The sequence below is a fragment of the Zalophus californianus genome, chromosome 5 (assembly GCF_009762305.2).
Source record: "Zalophus californianus isolate mZalCal1 chromosome 5, mZalCal1.pri.v2, whole genome shotgun sequence".
Taxonomy (NCBI): Eukaryota; Metazoa; Chordata; class Mammalia; order Carnivora; family Otariidae; genus Zalophus; species Zalophus californianus.
Window position 1 is genome coordinate 40,656,546 of NC_045599.1, and position 17,736 is coordinate 40,674,281.

The 17,736-nt window shown below is 35.2% G+C and overlaps 1 protein-coding gene across 1 annotated transcript in view; it reads left to right on the top strand.

Moving 5' to 3' along the window:
* Nucleotides 1–17,736, top strand: part of MTREX (Mtr4 exosome RNA helicase) — a 113,688-nt gene that overhangs the window by 5,123 nt on the left and 90,829 nt on the right. The window contains exons 2-5 of the mRNA XM_027604719.2: nt 5,571–5,708; nt 7,040–7,106; nt 10,851–10,913; nt 12,181–12,293. Coding sequence (XP_027460520.1) covers nt 5,571–5,708; nt 7,040–7,106; nt 10,851–10,913; nt 12,181–12,293 — 381 coding nt within the window. The remainder of the gene's footprint in view (nt 1–5,570; nt 5,709–7,039; nt 7,107–10,850; nt 10,914–12,180; nt 12,294–17,736) is intronic.

Here is a 17,736-nt window from a genome sequence, read left to right on the forward strand (position 1 = left end):
TCTTTTTTAAGCTTTATTGGGGTATATTTAAAGTATCCTAAATCACCACCACAATCAAGATATCATTTCCAAGATCCCAAAAATGCTGAATGCCTTTTTGTAGTGTATCCCTCTCTCCAGCCCTGCTTCCAGGCAACTCCTGATCTTTCTGGCACTGGAGAACAGCTTGCATTTTCTAGAATTCAATTTAAATGGAATACAGCAGTGTATATTCCTTTTTTGCCTGGTTTCTTATATTCAGTGCTTTGGAAATTCGCTCAGTTGAGCTGTGTATCTCCAGTTCCTTTTGTTGCTGAGTAGTGTTCAGTTTATGGATAACCATATATGTTTATACCTTCATCTTTTGACACTTGAATCTTTTGTGTTAGTATTTTTTGTTACTCCTACCAATGAGAACTCTTTAAACTGGTTCTTTTGACAAGCTTAGTCAGTCTTTGATAGCTTTTGTGCTTTTTGGCAAAAGATTTTCTAGACTCATAGTATACATTTTCAGTCCCAAACTTGGAATGTGATCTCTCCAAAGGGTCTCTAGTTCCTTATAGTGGGAAATGTTATTTGGTGCTTAGCATGCTCATTGCGTCAGGATTTAATTGCTTTTAGGCCTTTAGAGTGGAAGGAACTGGGGAATCACTGTTATTAGAAAAAATAAAGTTCATACTGACTGATGATATAATTAATATTACAAGGTTTTATTTGGCTTTGATTTTGATAATTGTATCCTTTTTTTGCTGAAAATCTTCATACCTAATGATAATTACATAATTAGACTTTTTGTATTCTTACAATAGTTAAAAAATAACAATACATAGTAGTATTGCCATTCAGAATAGAATATTCAATAGTGGTTCTACTATGTGGTTCTTTTTGTCCTTAGAAAAAAATATATCACACTGACAGTGAAAATGCTCTTTAGTAGTTCCTTTTCTAAATGTTTATGCTAAAAATTTGATACCTGTTGTGTTCATTTGTTTCAGTTTATTTTCTGCTTTTAAGGATTGCTAAGAATTGAATTTTTTTTTTAAAGATTTTATTTATTTATTTGACACAGAGAGAGAGAGCCAGAGAGGGAACACAAGCGGGGGAGTGGGAGAGGGAGAAGCAGACTCCCCGCTGAGCAGGGAGCCTGATGTGGGGCTTGATCCCAGGACCCTGGGATCATGACCTGAGCCGAAGGCAGACTCTTAATGACTGAGCCACCCAGGCACCCATAAGAATTTAATTTTTAAGAAATTATGTAAAACATTATTATTTTACAGTTCCAAAATCAAAAGTATAAAACAGTACATTCTTGCTTTTACCCTTGTGTCTTCTGCCCTGTTCTTTCCTCCCCTTGAGTTTTTGGTTTCTTTTCATTTTTCTTTCTGAAAATGCACATGTGCATGTGCATGTCTGTGTCTGTCTTCTCCACTCGTTGTTATACAGAAGATGCCGTTTAAGAACTGTTCTTCATCAGGGCGCCTGGGTGGCTCAGTCGTTAAGCGTCTGCCTTCGACGCCTTCGGCTCAGGTCATGATCCCAGGGTCCTGGGATGGAGCCCCGCATCGGGCTCCCTGCTCTGCGGGAAGCCTGCTTCTCCCTCTCCCACTCCCCGTGCTTGTGTTCCTGCTCTCGCTGTGTCTCTCTCTGTCAAATAAATAAATAAAATCCTTTAAAAAAAAAAAACAACTGTTCTTCATCATTTTTCACTTAACATGATGAAATAGACATAGGTCCATGTTAGTAATATAGAGCTCTTTTTTATAGCTGCATGGTTGTAATTCCTTATGTGGATGTAATGTAGTTTATTCCATCAGTATTCTTTTAGTAGACATTGGGTTATTTTCCGTTTTTCACTATTACAAATAGCCTTGTACATGTTTGTCTTTTTTTAATTTTTAATTTTTTAAGATTTTATTTATTTATTTGACAGAGACACAGTGAGAGAGGGAACACAGCAGGGGGAGTGGGAGAAGGAGGCTTCCCACCTGAGCAGGGACCCCGATGCAGGGCTCGATCCCAGGACCTTGGGATCATGACCTGAGCCGAAGGCAGACACTTAACGATTGAGCCACCCAGGTGTCCCTTTCCTTTTTGATTTTTAAAATTATTTTGCCATTTTTCTTTGGGATAGATTCCTACAAGTGGAATTACGAGGTTAAAGGGTAAATGTATGTCATTTTGCTAGGTTTTGCCAAATTCTTCACAGGAGAGTCACCGTTTTGTGTTTTCAACAGTGTGGCAGGCAGAATGGTGCCTCTCTCTTCTCCCCCACAGTGAGGTCTATGTCTCAGTCCTGAGAACAAGAATCAGAATTAGAAAATTAACACCGATACAGTGTTATCTATCTACAGACTTACTCATGGTTTGCCAATTGCTTTAATATCCTATATGAGCAATGGATTCTGTATGTCTAGAAATAACATTTTCATGCAGTTTCAGTAAGTCAAAAAATTACTCTTCTGGGTACTTGACTGGCTCACTCATTAGAGTATACGACTCTTGATCACAGGGTTGTAAGTTCAAGCTCCCCACTGGGTGTAGAGATTACTTTTAAAAAATAAAATCTTGAGAAAAATAATAAACTTATTCTTAAAGAGTAAGCCTGTTATCTATGACAATTTATTTCCATCCTTCTGTTTAACTCAGGTGTTTAAAGTGTGCAAGTTCTACATGTGACATACATACCAAGCTATAAGAGAAATAAATAATTGGAGACCTAAAAGTCTAACATGCAGTAATGAATAGTAGAGGTCTTCTGAAGGAAAGTGTTCTATAAATTTAGGTTTTAAGTTTCTCAAAGTTATACAAACTAAATTTTTTTGTTTTAGGGTTGTCACCAGCTGCTAATAAGTTTTAATTGTGATGGTTTTATTGATGCTTACTAATTCAAGGATAGAAGAGTAGAATGTTAGAACTAGAGGAATCTTAGGTATCTTCCAAATGTCTTACTTTACTGAGGCCCAAGGATATTGATGGCTTGTCCAGTTGAGATTCACATAAGTAGTCAGCAGCAAATATGGGATAAGAGTGAACACCTTTCCAACTAAGTTGGTAGTAATAGGATTTACAAATTTCAGGTTTTGCTAAGCGTCAAAGAAGGAACTTTGTTATGGAAAGATTGTTAAAGCATACAGATCGTTACTATTTGTTACTCTTTAAAAAAAAAACTTTTTAAGTAAAACATGAGAGAAATGTAAAAGTCCATAAACTGAATTTTCATAAAATGAACATACTGATGTAACCCCCATTTGAGACAAAAAATAGAGTATTTCAGACATCCTCCTTTTCCCCCCAAAAAAGTGACTATCCTGATAACATATTAGTTTTTTTCTGTTTGTGAATATTATGTAAATGGAATCATTCAGAATATATACCTTTGTGTCTGACTTTGGCGTAGCATTGTTCATGAAATTCATGATGGTAGCTATCTCAAGTTGAATGCAGAAAGAGATGCAGACTCCAGATGCATTCTCTTAAGACAGACATTAAAGAGATTTGTAAAAATATAAAACAGTGCCACCCTTCTCATTTTGAAAATACTTTTTATCAAGTGTTATTTATGTTAATATTATGGTTTTGTTATTGCTATTTTAAAATGAAATAAGTAAAGAGGGGTGCCTGGGTGGCTCCGTTGTTAAGCATCTGCCTTCGGCTCAGGTCCCGGTCCCAGGGTCCTGGGATCGAGCCCCGCACCGGGCTCCCTGCTCAGCAGGAAGCCTGCTTCTCCCTCTCCCACTCCCCCTGCTTGTGTTCCCTTTCTTGCTGTGTCTGTCTTCTGTCAAATAAGTAAATAAAATCTTAAAAAAAAAAAAAATGAAATTAGTAAATATTTTAAAAATTCTCAATTTTAATATCTGATGTGGTAAATACCAGTAGGTATAACTACATAAACAAAATGCCTTGAAATCCTCCATCATTTTTAAGACTTGTAACAAATTCAGAATTCAAAAATTTGAGAGCCACTGATTCAGTATAGTCTAATTTATTTTCCCTGTGAGTAATTATTTTGAGCTTGTTTTCATATGCTTACTGGCCATTTGGATATCCTCTTTTGTAAAATGCCTGTTCAAGTCTTTATTATCATTTATTTATTTATTTTTAAAGTTGTAATCTCCACCCCTGTATTTTATTTAGATATATGGCTTTTGTCAGTTATATTGGTTCAGATGTCTTCTACTCTGTCTTGCCCCTTTGCTCTCTTAATGATATCTTTTGATTAACAAAAATTCTTAGTTTTAATGCACTCCAATTTATCAGACTTAATTTTTTGTTAATAATTCTGTGTCCTATTTAGTAAAACATGAAAATACTCGTTTTATCTTCTAGAGACTTTGTTTCACCTTTCATAGTTAGATCTAAAATCCACATGTAATTGTTTAATGTAACAAGCATGTAGGTCAGATTGAATTCCTGTCTGGATATCTAGTCCACTAATACCATTCATTGTCACTACTTTTGACCAATGAATCCAACCACAAAGAAAAACTTTTCTCTTTAATAGTAATATCATGGGACAAGCGAAAGCATTAAATTTTTATTGAAGGTGCTCATGTAAATAAATGTTTAACATTGTTTTAATTTATAATTTTTAGAAGTATGTTAATTATGTTAATGTGAGCTGTAGAATATTTTTAAAGCAAAATTTACAACAAAATAATGAAATGTCAAAAGAGTACTGTTCAGTTTTTTTTTAAATTTAAATATGTTAGTCACTGTTCATAACATCATTAGTTTTTGATGTGGTGTTTCATGATTCATTGTTTGCATATATCACCCAGTGCTCCATTCAGTACGTGCCCTCCTTAATACCCATCACCGGGCTAACCCATCCCCGACCCCCCTCCCCTCTAAAACCCTCAGTTTGTTTCTCAGAGTCAATAGTCTCTCATGGTTCATCTCCCCCTCCAGTTTCCCCCCCTTCATTTTTCCCTTCCTACTATCTTCTTTTTTTTTTTTTAACATATAATGTATTATTTGTTTCAGAGGTCTGTGATTCATCAGTCTTACACAATTCACAGCACTCACCATAGCACATACCCTCCCCAATGTCTGTCACCCAGCCACCCCATCCCTCCCACCCTCCACCACTTCAGCAACCCTCAGTTTTCTGAGATTAAGAATTCCTCATATCAGTGAGATCATATGATACTTGTCTTTGTCTGATGGACTTATTTCGCTTAGCATAATACCCTCTAGTTCTATCCACGTTGTTGCAAATGGCAAGATTTCGTGGGGTTTTTTTTGATGGCTGCATAATATTCCATTGTATATATATACCACCTCTTCTTTATCCATTCATCTGTTGATGGACATCTTGGCTCTTTCCATAGTTTGGCTGTTGTGGACATTGCTGCTATAAACATTGGGGTGCATGTACCCCTTCGGATCACTACATTTGTATCTTTGGGGTAAATACGCAGTAGTACTGTCCAGTTTTATTAGGGTATTCTGGGCTTTAGCCAGTTTTGATTTGTACCATCTGCTTGCATGACTTTCTATAAATGGCATCTATTATATATGGAGTAATTTATAAAATCACTGGAAGGAAGAACTGATACTGCAGAATTGATTCTAAACCATTTACGTTTCAGGAAACGTTTTGATGGTAAATTGCAATCAGAGTCAACTAATACTGGAAAATCCAAGAGAGATGCAGATTTTGAGGGCACAGATGAACCGATTTTTGGAAAGAAGCCTAGGGTGGAGGAATCAGTAACTGAAGATTTAAGGTAGTATTTCCATTGTCATAAATGTTAGTAACTCTTAAATTAGATGGTTGCATGAAGTCTGGAAAATTACTTATATGTTGCTACTTTATAAAAAGTATTTGTTGAATTAAAGAAATGAAGAAAAATATTTTTTAGTTATATTCATACAAAAATAATAGAATGTCTGTCTAAGTTTAGGGAAATGGAAGACAATATAGAAAAGATTTATCTTTTACTATTTTAGAACCCAACTTTGAGAAAGATTCCTGAAGCCTGATTTTTTTTTTTAAAGAAAAATACCCCCACATTTCCTTTATTTGTTAATCTCCCAAGAAGAGGATCACTGAGAGTAGAATAAATGGAAAGAATAAAACAGACCCAATGGAAAGTCTAAGTGAGAAGGAATATTAAGAGGAATTCTTACATGTTCCAATAGAGTGGCTATGAATCTCAAGACTGCTATCAGTGAGGGAGACCCATGGATATCTGTGACTGAAATAGCTGGTATTTCTCTTCTAGAAGAGAAATAGAATTTGATACCACTTACTTAGGTTGATCTGTTTGTTGCGGTGATGAATCTTCACAGCTTTGCTTCTCTCTTCTCGTTATGCCATATTTTGGCTTGGCACTACCATGAAGAATTTACTCTTTCTGTGAGTTTTTTAAACCAGTTAGCTGTTGTAGCTAGCAAATAGCTACTATTAATGGTGGTAGATGTGTCACTGAAATATTTCAGATGCACCGTTTTCCAAAGCTAGTGTAATAGGTTACAATATAATATTGGCAACTTAAAATCATTGTTGCTTATTGTAGTAACCCTTGGGTTTTGTCCAAAGTATGATTTTTTTCAGTTTATCCACAGTCCTGTCCTTTTCAGAGTCTAAACAGAACCTAGATAAGAACTTAGGATTTTGAAGAGAATAGGGAACACTTCTATAAATTATAGCAATGTCTTTATTAACCTAGTTTATTTTGTACTCTCTATCATGTAATGGTTTTTATAACCAGCTTCATGTTTTGAAATGCTTTGGAGGGGTGCTTTTTTTTTTTTTTTTTTTTTTTTTTTTTTTAGTTACTGGAACTAAGCTGGTACAGTTCTTTGAATAATCCATTTGGCATCTGCACTCTATTTGTAAATGTAGATGTTAACTTATTATTTTGAATTCTCAGCATAGATTTGAGTAATTGGAAAAATTTTTTGAATATTCTTAATAGCAATTTTTTTCCAATTTTAATACTGATAATTGGGCAGTGTCATTTTCCTTAACAGTGCAGACTGGAGGCTTATTATCTAATTATAAAAAAATAATTTCTTTTAACGTAACTTAAGTACTTTTTTTTTTTTTTTTAAGTTTGGCAGACTTGATGCCCAGAGTCAAGGTACAATCTGTTGAAACTGTCGAAGGGTGTACCCATGAGGTAAGCACAAAGAATATATAGGAAGTTGGTGTTATTATTGGGAGTTTGCTTTTAGCTGTCTGGTATTGATCATTAGCAAGCAGTTTAGTCTTAGGGGCTTTGGAAACAATGATAGTTCCTGTGGGATAGATAGTCCAGTGGAAGGAGCTGGGGCTTTGTATTCTAAACTGAACTCAGATCTTGACACAGCATTTTATTTACAGTCTTAGATTAATTTCTTAACCTTTTTGACATTGTTTTTTTAATTTTTAAATTTGGAATAATGTGATTTACCTCATGGGGCAGTTGTGAAGATTATAGAAGAAAATTAGCATAAGGGACCTGGCACAGAGTAGGTGTTCAGTACTCCTGAAGTCAAGTAACAGTGCCATTTTACAGGTCACATGCTTTTTCATTTCTTGCTTTTGTTAAATGATATGTTGTCATTTCATTATTCGCCAGAAGGTGGTAGTCTCTGATAGCTTTAGTAACCCTTTAGAAGTAAGAATTTATAAATATTAAGGACATGAGGGAACTGTAACACAGTTACTAAGCCTTCTGTCTTTACAATATGACCTTAGAAGTTATTGCAGGAAATTGGTAAGTCTTATTAAAAGTCTTTATTGAGTGAGCAGAATAATTCCAAATTGAGAAAAATGGTTTTTGACAGACATTTAGAACCTTGTTTTTAAAATACCTGTTCTTGGGGTGCCTGGGTGGCTCAGCGTCTGCCTTTGCCTCAGGTCATGATCCCAGGGATCTGGGATTAAGCCCCACATCGGGCTCCTTGCTCAGCGGGGAGTCTGCTTCTCCCTCTCCTTCTGCCTTTCTCCCCAGCTTGTACTCTCTCTCAAATAAATAAAAACTTAAAAAAAAATTAAAAAAGTAAAATATCTGTTCTTCTGCACTTGTTTTCATAAGTTCTTTTATGTTCCTTTAGAATAGCACTTAGCTTGGCATTTGTAATACCCATTTGATCATTCATTCAGTACTTATGTTAGACCCTATTCAAAGCTCTGGTCTTAAAAAGATGGCAAGGGGGCACAAAATTTGCTCTTTAGAGGTCAAAAGTTCTTTCTTTCCTTCACAATTCTCTGCAATCCCTCCTCTGTCACTTCTCACTTTCTGCAGCTAACTTTACCTTTTACTTCCTTCAGAGGCTGGAGGGTATCAAGTTGGAGTGTCCTCTGTTTATAACCTCCTTCGCCATGCCTAACACCTGTCACATCCACTCAAAGGAAAAGGCAATGCTTGTTTTGCCAGTGTTCTTGTTTGTAACTTGTCTTGCTTTCACAAAGACTTAGATCATTCCATTTTCCCTTGACTATTTCTAGCGTCGAATCTCTTCTCTATTTGCCCTTTCCTATCAGCATATGAATATTCAGAAGCTTCTTTTATTCTGGGTTGCTTTACAGCCACTGTGTTGTTGTGGTTCCCCCCCCCCCATTTTGTAGTCTTTAATTCAGTATATATCTTTTGAATGCTGGGAATATTGTATTATTCACTGAGTTTAAAGAGATAGATGTGGTCCCTTTTCAGAGTTACTTTTGAGTGCTCTGCTAGGAAAATCCCTGCTAGACTTTCTAACTTGCCATTCATTTTTAAATATACCGCAATTAGATTTCTTCTCCGTTTCTTCCAAACTGCTGTGGCAAAAATCACCAGTGACTATGTGGTAGGTTTATTTGATTCTTGACCGTTTTGCTGGTTTTCTATTTTTCTGACTCCTTAGTATCTTTCCTGTCATATGTTTGTCTTACCCAGACTGTTTTCAGAAAATAAAAACAAAAACTTTGATTCTCATACATGTGACAACACAATCTATTGTTATTTCTTCTGTTAAATCTTAGAGAAGTTAAAGTCTTAATTGCTCCCCACTGATGTTCTTTGTTCATGTCATTGAAAGTACCAGGAGAGATGTGAGAAAGTCACTCAGCTCATCAGATACAGCACTATAAGTTGATCATATTTGATGGGAATCATACCATGATCTGGGGTCTAGGCTTCAGATTTCTAGATTTAGAAATTTGATTTTGTCAGTTTACCACGGGTTGTGCTTTGTTGGATAGACTCACTTTGATCATATTCGTAAGAGATGGAGGTATCCAAAAGCATGACATTTCCTGAAATTTAGGATAAGTAGTTGTCTAACAAACTACCTGGGAATCGGAAACTATTTAGAAGTTTCTTAGAGTCCTAATAAAGGGGAATATATAGTATTAAGGGAAAGACTAATGAAAACTGTTCTGTCCCCTGGAAGTATTCATTCATTAGTAAAAACACTTGGTAAGTTACTCTTTCTTAATGTGTGCAGGATAAAATACCAAATTCTAACTCTTGCCTCCCCTTTATGATTCCATTTAGAATGTCACATTTCTTCTAACACATTCATTATACTGGGTATTATTCATTAGGTTTCATAATTTACTGAATTTCACTTTTCTTAATTATAATCAGGGTCTACTTGGTCCTTTTTTTTTTTTAAGATTTTATTTGTTTATTTGACAGAGACAGTGAGAGCGAGAACCCAAGCAGGGGGAGTGGGGGAGGGAGAAGCAGGCCCCCCGCCGAGCAGGGAGCCCGATGTGGGGCTTGATCCCAGGACCCTGGGACCATGACCTGAGCCAAAGGCAGACACTTATCAACTGAGCCACCCAGGCGTCCCCTACTTAGTCTTTTTTGAAATACTACCCACATATTGTGATTATAATGTGATTATATATATATTTATATATGTGTGTGATTGTAAAATCACAGTGATTTTGAACTGCACAGGTCCACTTAAAAGTAGGTAGTTTTTTATAAACACAGTACTATAAATGTGTTTTTTTATAAACACAGTCATGATAAAAAAAAAGCATCATGTGATGAGATTTTTAAAAATGAAAGTAATGATTTTCCACCTTTTTAAAGTGTTTTTTATAAACACAGTACTATAAATACTCTTTCTTAATAGTCTTTTCTCTAGCTTACTTTATCTTAAGAATACAGTATATATATAATATATGTGTTAACTATGTCATCAGTAAGGCTTCTGGTTAACCGTAGGCCACTAATAGGTAAATTTGGGGGGAATCAAAAGTTACACATGGATTTTCGACTGTGCAGAGAGGGGCTGGGGGAAGTTGTTGCCCCAAATCCTGTCTTGTTCAAGGGTCAGCTATAATCAAGTTGGAAATTTACCCACAATCTCTTAGTATTTCTAAGATGGGTAATTTCATGTAATACTTGCTTATTGAAGTATTGTTCCTATAAATTATTTCTAATCTTTGTGTGTACTTTATTTTGCCCCTGTGGGTTTATTTACTAAATGGTTTAATTCTTGGGAATTTAGATACATTATGAACTGCTCTCCAGATCTTAATTTTCTGTTTTAGGAAATAGTATCATTTTATTCTGCATAGTTTTCTTTCATATAGGAACATCCCTTTTATGTCCATTCAGCTTTTTTGAGCTTTCATTAGTATCAGGCTGTGGAAAATACAAAGATAGCTAGGATAGGTCCTAGACCTTGATAAACACAATTTCTTCAGGAAGATAAACTTAAAAGGTTTTAATTACATTACCATTAGATAAATAGAGGTAGCAGTTTTTTGATTATTCTAGCTTTAGTACTTGTTATTAAGGGAAGTTATTTAATTTTACAGTGTCTAAGACTGTATTGAACACTATCACTTGTATTTTTCAAACTGTCATCAATTATGGAGTGTTGAATGTATCAGTTCTCCAAATAGTAAGTTGGTGATTTTTTTTTTTTAACATCAGGTTGCACTTCCTGCAGATGAAGATTATTTACCACTTAAACCTCGAGTTGGAAAAGCTGCAAAGGTCTGTACGTTAGACAATACAGTTTGTACAGTTCTGTGTCTCTTTTCTAAAAATCTTAAAGATAAACTCTTATTTATTTTTTTTTAAGTTTTTTTGTTTATTTGACAGAGAGAGACAAAGCGAGAGAGGGAACACAAGCAGGGGGAATGGGAGAGGGAGAAGCAGGCTTCTTACCGAGCAGGGAGTCTGATGCGGGGCTCGAACCCAGGACCCCGGGATCATGATCTGAGACAAAGGCAGACACTTAAGGACTGAGCCACCCAGGAGCCCCTTAGATAAACTCTTTCAAATGAGATTTTTATACTTCCCAGTGTATATAAACCAAGAAGCCACCTGAAGTCAAATATAAGAAGCAAATCAAAAAAAAAGCAAATCAGTAAACAGCCATGATAAAAAAAAAAGCATCATGTGATGAGATTTTTAAAAATGAAAGTAATGATTTTCCACCTTTTTAAAGAATCAAATGAAAATTATCAGCCTTTGGTAACATGAAAAAAAGCATGTGTACAATAAGTTATACATACAGTTTTGGGAGTTTAACAAACTTCTAATGAAACTTAAACTCTAATACTTGTATTAAATGGATTTTGAAGTTCTGATAGAACTGAAATGATTAATGGAAATTTTCCAAATCATATTTTCTTTAAATGAAGAAGGCAGAATGATGGATTAAGTATGAAATCTTTAAAGTCTAGTAAATGTGTATTACTCTGCCTCTGCTGAGTGAACTTAAGTGAGGGACTGCTTTTCAGAGCTTCAGAGTTCTCATCTGTGAAAGGAAAGAATACCTTTTTTAGGGGTTGTTGTGAAGGTTAGTAATAATAATATATGGAAAATGTGTTGCACAGTGCCTACCACAAAATATGTTGTTGATAAATGGTAATGTTACTATATTGTAACTAATGTGTTGCAATTAGCAAAGTTAGTTGAAAAGATTATAGACAGCAGAACTAACTTTGCTGTTTAGTTAAAGGTGTTTTTTTACTCAAAACATGTTGTTGTTAAATGGTAATGTTACTATATTGTAACTAATGTGTTACAATTAGCAAAGTTAATTGAAAAGATTATAGACAGCAGAACTAACTTTGCTGTTTAGTTAAAGGTGTTTTTTTACTCTTCCTAATTTTCTCTATTGGGTGGTATATTTCCTAAATAGAATCATAAAGAAATGCTCCCAGAATACTTCTGGGGGGTAGCATCTCTTGATTTTAAGTGTGTTCTGATATGGTTAGATAATTTTCATGCAGATATTATTTTCTTTTTATAGGAATACCCATTCATTCTTGATGCTTTTCAAAGAGAAGCCATTCAGTGTGTTGATAATAATCAGTCTGTTTTAGTATCTGCACATACATCAGCAGGAAAAACTGTATGCGCTGAGTGAGTAGCTTTTCTATTTAAAGGAAATTTTAGGTCTGTTAATATTTGCTTTATATATGTAGGTGTTCCTTTGTTGGCTTACAATCTTACATCCTCTTGTTGGAGTGACACTTTTATTATTATGTAATGTTGTTCTTTATCTCTTATTATAGTCTTTGTTTTAAAGCCTGTTTTGTCTGATAGAAGTATGGTTTCCCCAGCTTTCTTTTGGTTTCCATTTGCTCGGAATATCCTTTTCCATTCCTTCACTTTCAGTCTGTGTGTGTCCTTACCATCTGAAGTGAGTCTCTTTAGGTAGCATGTAGTTGAGGGTGTTTTTTAATCCATTCAGCCACTCTTTCTTTTTATTGGAGAATATAGTCTGTCTACATTTAAAGTAATTACTAATAGGTATGTACCTATTGCCATTTTGTTAATTGTTTTCTGGATGTCTTACGCTCCTCTGTCCCATTCTTTTCTTGTTCTCCTGCTTTTTAAATGAAATTTTAAAACAACTGTTTCTTATTTTACCCTTTAAAAGTTTAAGTTTTTCTGTTTGATTTCTGTAAATAAAGACACTTTTCCTTTTTTCTTTTTAATTTAAATACTTTTAATGTCTTTCCTTATCGCACTGGTCAGAACATCCAGTACAATGTTGAATAGAAGTGATGAGAGAGGACATCTTTGCCATGTTCCTGATATTGTCTTTCATCAGCATGCTGTTATCTGTGGGTGTTTCATAGATGCTTTTTATCAACTTGAGGACGTTCCCTTCTATTCCAAGTTTGCATATATGTGTGTATGTGTGTATATATATGCATACAGAATATTTAGCTATTGTACTTTGTCAAATGCTTTTTTTTGTTACTATGATGAAGACATTAATTTTCAAATAATAAACCACCCTAAGATAAACCCTGCAAGGTTGTGATATATAAAACCCTATTAATAAACCACAATATTGTGATTGATAAGAAATACATATTTGGTCATCGGAATGACCAGATATATATTTCATGTATTTATTTGGTCTTTATCCATGGTTCCTGAGTCATGGTTTCTAAAACCCTTGGAATTTCATGTGATAACAGAGCAATAAAGGTGTCTTTTGTTAGATTAATGATGTCACTTTTGGATCTAGCCAGGAGAACCACCTGTGTGATAAAAGGGTTGGAACTTTTAGTTCCACCAACCCTCTCGCCTGACCTCTAGGGAGGATAGGTGGAAGAGGCCTGGGGGTTGAATCAACCAATGGCCAATGACTTAGTCATGACTATGTAGTGAAGCTTCCATAAAAACCCAAAAGGCCTCAGGTCAGTGAGCTTCCACGTTGGGGAACATGTGCAGATGTTCCTGGAACAGATTTTCCAGAAGACCGTGCACCTGGATAGGAAGGGCATGGGAGCTCTTTGTCTTTCCCCATGTATTTCTTCATCTGGTTGTTGATTTATATCCTTTAATATGCTGATAAATGTTAAGTGTTTCCTGAGTTTGGTGAGCCGCTCTAGCAAAATGCTCTATACCAAGAAGGAAGTTGTTGGAACCTTCGATCTGAAGCCATTTGGTCAGAAGCACAGGTAACTGGCCTGGGGCTTGCTACTGGCATCTGAAGTGGGGGCTGAAGGGCAGTCTTTGAGGAACTGAGCCCTTAAGTTGTATAATCTGATGCTATCTCTGGGGAGTATCAGAATTTAATTGAATTCTCAAGATACCCTGCTAGTAAGAATTGCTTGGTGTGTGAGTAGGGGAGACCCCCATGTTTCAGTGGGATCTAGGAACCCCAAAAAAGTTCCTGTTGGTAGATATATTATTGGATTAGATTTTCTAAAAATGTGTTAAGAATTTTTGCATCTATGTTCATGAAGGGTATTGGGCTATAGTTTTATTGTAATGTCTTTTTCTGGTTTTGGTATCAGTGTAATGTTCTCTATATTTTACTAATTAGTTTGTTAAAGGTCTACCAGTCATACTGATCTTCTCAAAGAACAAGTTTTTGGTTTTACTGATTTTTCTCTGTTGTTTTCTTGTTTTCTATTTTATGATTTAGATTTGGATTTGGGGGATTCATTTGCTCTTCCTTTTTCTAGTTTTTTAGGGAGGAAAAGTGAAGTCATTGATTTGAGACCTTTTACTAATACAGGCATTTAGTGGTATAAATTTTTGTTTAATATTGCTGTAGCTGCAACATAGATTTTGTTATGTTTGATTTGGTATATTTGGGAAATGCTTTTGGTATGTTTTTGAAATAATTTGATATGTTTTGATATGTTACTTGATTCTGAAGAAACTCTTTTACAGTTTATGGTAGTACAAATCTGATGAAAAATTCTTTCAACTTTTACATGTCTAAAATACCTTTTACTTTGTCTTAATTTTTGAAAGATAGTTGCACTTAATATAGAATTCTAATTCTCTTAAGAGTACCTTTTGACTTGTATAGTTTATGACGAAATCCCCTATCATCCTTACCTTGTTCCTCTGCAGATACTTTAAGGCTACTTTAAGATTTTATCTTTATCAGTGGTTTTAAGCAGTTTGTTTATTATGAGGCTTGGTGTAGTTTTTTTCATGTTTCTTGTGCTTTGGGTTTGTTTTTCATTGCTCCCTATGGCGCCTCTTCTTTGAGGACTCTTAATTAGGATTATATTAGGCCACTTATAGTTGTCTCATGATTCACTGGTAGTATGTTCCATTTTTGTGTGTTTAATTTTGGGCCTTTTCTAATGCTGTATCTTTCATTTCATTAATCTTTGCTTCTGCATTGTCTATTATGTCATTAATCCATTCATTGCATTTTCATCTCATACTATAGTTTTCCTTGGTAGAAGTTCATTTGTGTGTGTGGTTTTTATCTTTTATTTCCCATGCCTCTACTTTCTACTTAACTTTCTTCTAGCTTTTTGTTTGTTTGTTTGTTTTGTTTTTTTGAGATTTTCTTAATTTGAGAGCGAGAGCTCCAGTGTGGGAGAGTGAGAGCTCCAGTGTGGGAGAGTGAGAGAGAGGCAGACTCCCCACCAATCAGGGAGCCTGATGTGGGACTTGATCCCAGGACCCTGAGATAATGACCTGAGCCAAAGTCAGATGCTTAACAAACTGAGCCACTCAGGAGTCCCTCTTCTAGTTTCCTGAACGTATGGATTACTGTTACAAACTGTTTAAATTCCTTATTGCTGCTTTTTTCACCTGGGTTATTTCTTCATCTGTTTTGATTAACTTTTCCCTTTATTATAGGTCAGTATTTTCCTGCTTCTTTGCATATTGCTTTGATGGGATGTTTGGCTGTCTTTAATCTCATCACTGTTTTGAAGCAGTTTGATTATGATGTGACTTTACATAGTTCTTCTCATGTTTCTTGTGCTTGAGTGTGTTGGGCTTCTCACATTTGTGTGTTTATTATAGTTTTTCATCACATTTGGGATACTTCCAGCTTTTTTTTTTTTTAAGATTTCATTTATTTATTTGACAGAGAAAGACACAGCGAGAGAAGGAACACAAGCAGGGGGAGTGGGAGAGAGAGAAGCAGGCTTCCTGCTGAGCAGGGAGCCCAGTGCACGGGACTCGATCTCAGGACCCTGGGACCATGACCTGAGCCGAAGGCAGACGGTTAATGACTGAGCCACCCAGGCGCCTCACTTTCAGCAATTTTTAATTTGAAACAAATTATATGTTTATAATTCCTTCTAGTTTGTTGGGGACTTCACTTCTATCATGCCACTTCAGTTTGTCTCACAGCCCACTTACACTGTTTCTTATTGTTTCTTGGAGTTGATTCTTTCTCACTTTGGACAGCTTTTCTTGATAGGTCCTCAAGTTTATTCATCTTTTTTCTGCAATGTCTAATCTGATTTTATTTTTATCCAGTGTATTTCAAATCAGACATTGCATTTTTCTTTTTTTTTTTTTAAGATTTTATTTATTTGACAGAGACACAGCGAGAGAGGGAACATAAGCAGGGGGAGTGAGAGAGGGAGAAGCAGGCTTCCCGCCGAGCAGGGAGCCCTATGCAGGGCTCGATCCCAGGACCCTGGGATCATGATCTGAGCCGAAGGCAGACGCTTAATGATTGAGCCCCCCAGGCGCCCCAGACATTGCATTTTTCATCTCTAAAACTTTGATTTGGGTCTTTGAATGTTTCCCAATGTTTAATGTTTTCTTGCTGCTTTGAAGACTTTCTATTTGTCTTTTTTATTCAGAGTTTGATGGTGTCTCTAGGTATGATTCTGTAGATTAATATTTTTTAAAACAAATTTAGGAAGTTTTCCTTGTTATTTTTTCAGATACTTTTTTCTCACTTTGGAACTTCCACTGGGACACTTGAGATTCTCTATTTTTTTCTTCTGTATCTTTCTTTCTTTAGATTTGATCATTTTTGTTGCTCTGTCCTCATATTTACTGACACTGTTCTGTCATCTCAAATCCGCTCTTGAGCCCATCTAGTGAATTCTTCATTTTAGTTATACTTTTCATCGGTAGTGTTTTCATTTATTTATGTCATAGTTTTGGCCTCTCTGTTGCGATGGCCTGTTTGTTGAATAATTACCCTTTATTTCTTTTAATTCTTAGACTATGCCTTCCTTCCATTTTTTTGCACATGTTTCTAGTAGCTGCATTCAAGTCTTTGTCTCCTCAAAGTCCAACATCTGGACCCACTCAGAATTACTTTCTCATGACTGCCTTTTTCCTGAGTATGGATCATACTTCCCTGTTTCTTTTTGTATCTTCTAATTTTTTGTTCAAAAGTAGACAGTTTAGATAATATATTGTAGCATCTCTGTATCCTTTTCTGTTTCATATCTCTCTCTTAAACTATGTATTTGATCATGTTTGGATACTTTTAATTATTTGTTTATTTCACTATTTGGGGAATATGGTTATACAGCTGTGATGAATATTATTTTTATTTCCCCAAATAGCTTATAAGTCTGTTGTGGGCCAGAATTATATTTTAAACAAGGAGACTCTACTACAGTGCTAACCTTAGTTATCATTTCATGGTCTTTATTTAAATACTTAATAGAATTTTCCTTAAAAAAACAAAACTATATTGCATTTTGTTAATAGCTATGGAAGAACTTTTCCAAAATTAGAACCCATCATAATTCCCCGGCAAGGAATGATTTGATAATTATTGCATGTGGGGAAAGAATACATATGAATGAACTTACTTTTGAAACTCAGAAGAACAAAACTTCATTTTCCAGTGTTTGCTAATTGTTTATATATGTATAAACTGACAGGCAGAGGCTCTCAACTTTTGGAGGCCCATTTATAGAACCAAAAGTGTTTTACTTCCAAGAAATAGGGTAACCATTAGTAACCTATTGGTATTAGCAATTAAGTTACATTAATTCCAATAGACCACAGTTAAATATTCTTGTTTGTTTAGACCACTACCCCTCATATATATTATAATTATTACTTTAATAGTTTGTCAGTAAATAGAACAAGATATTAATGTTCTGCT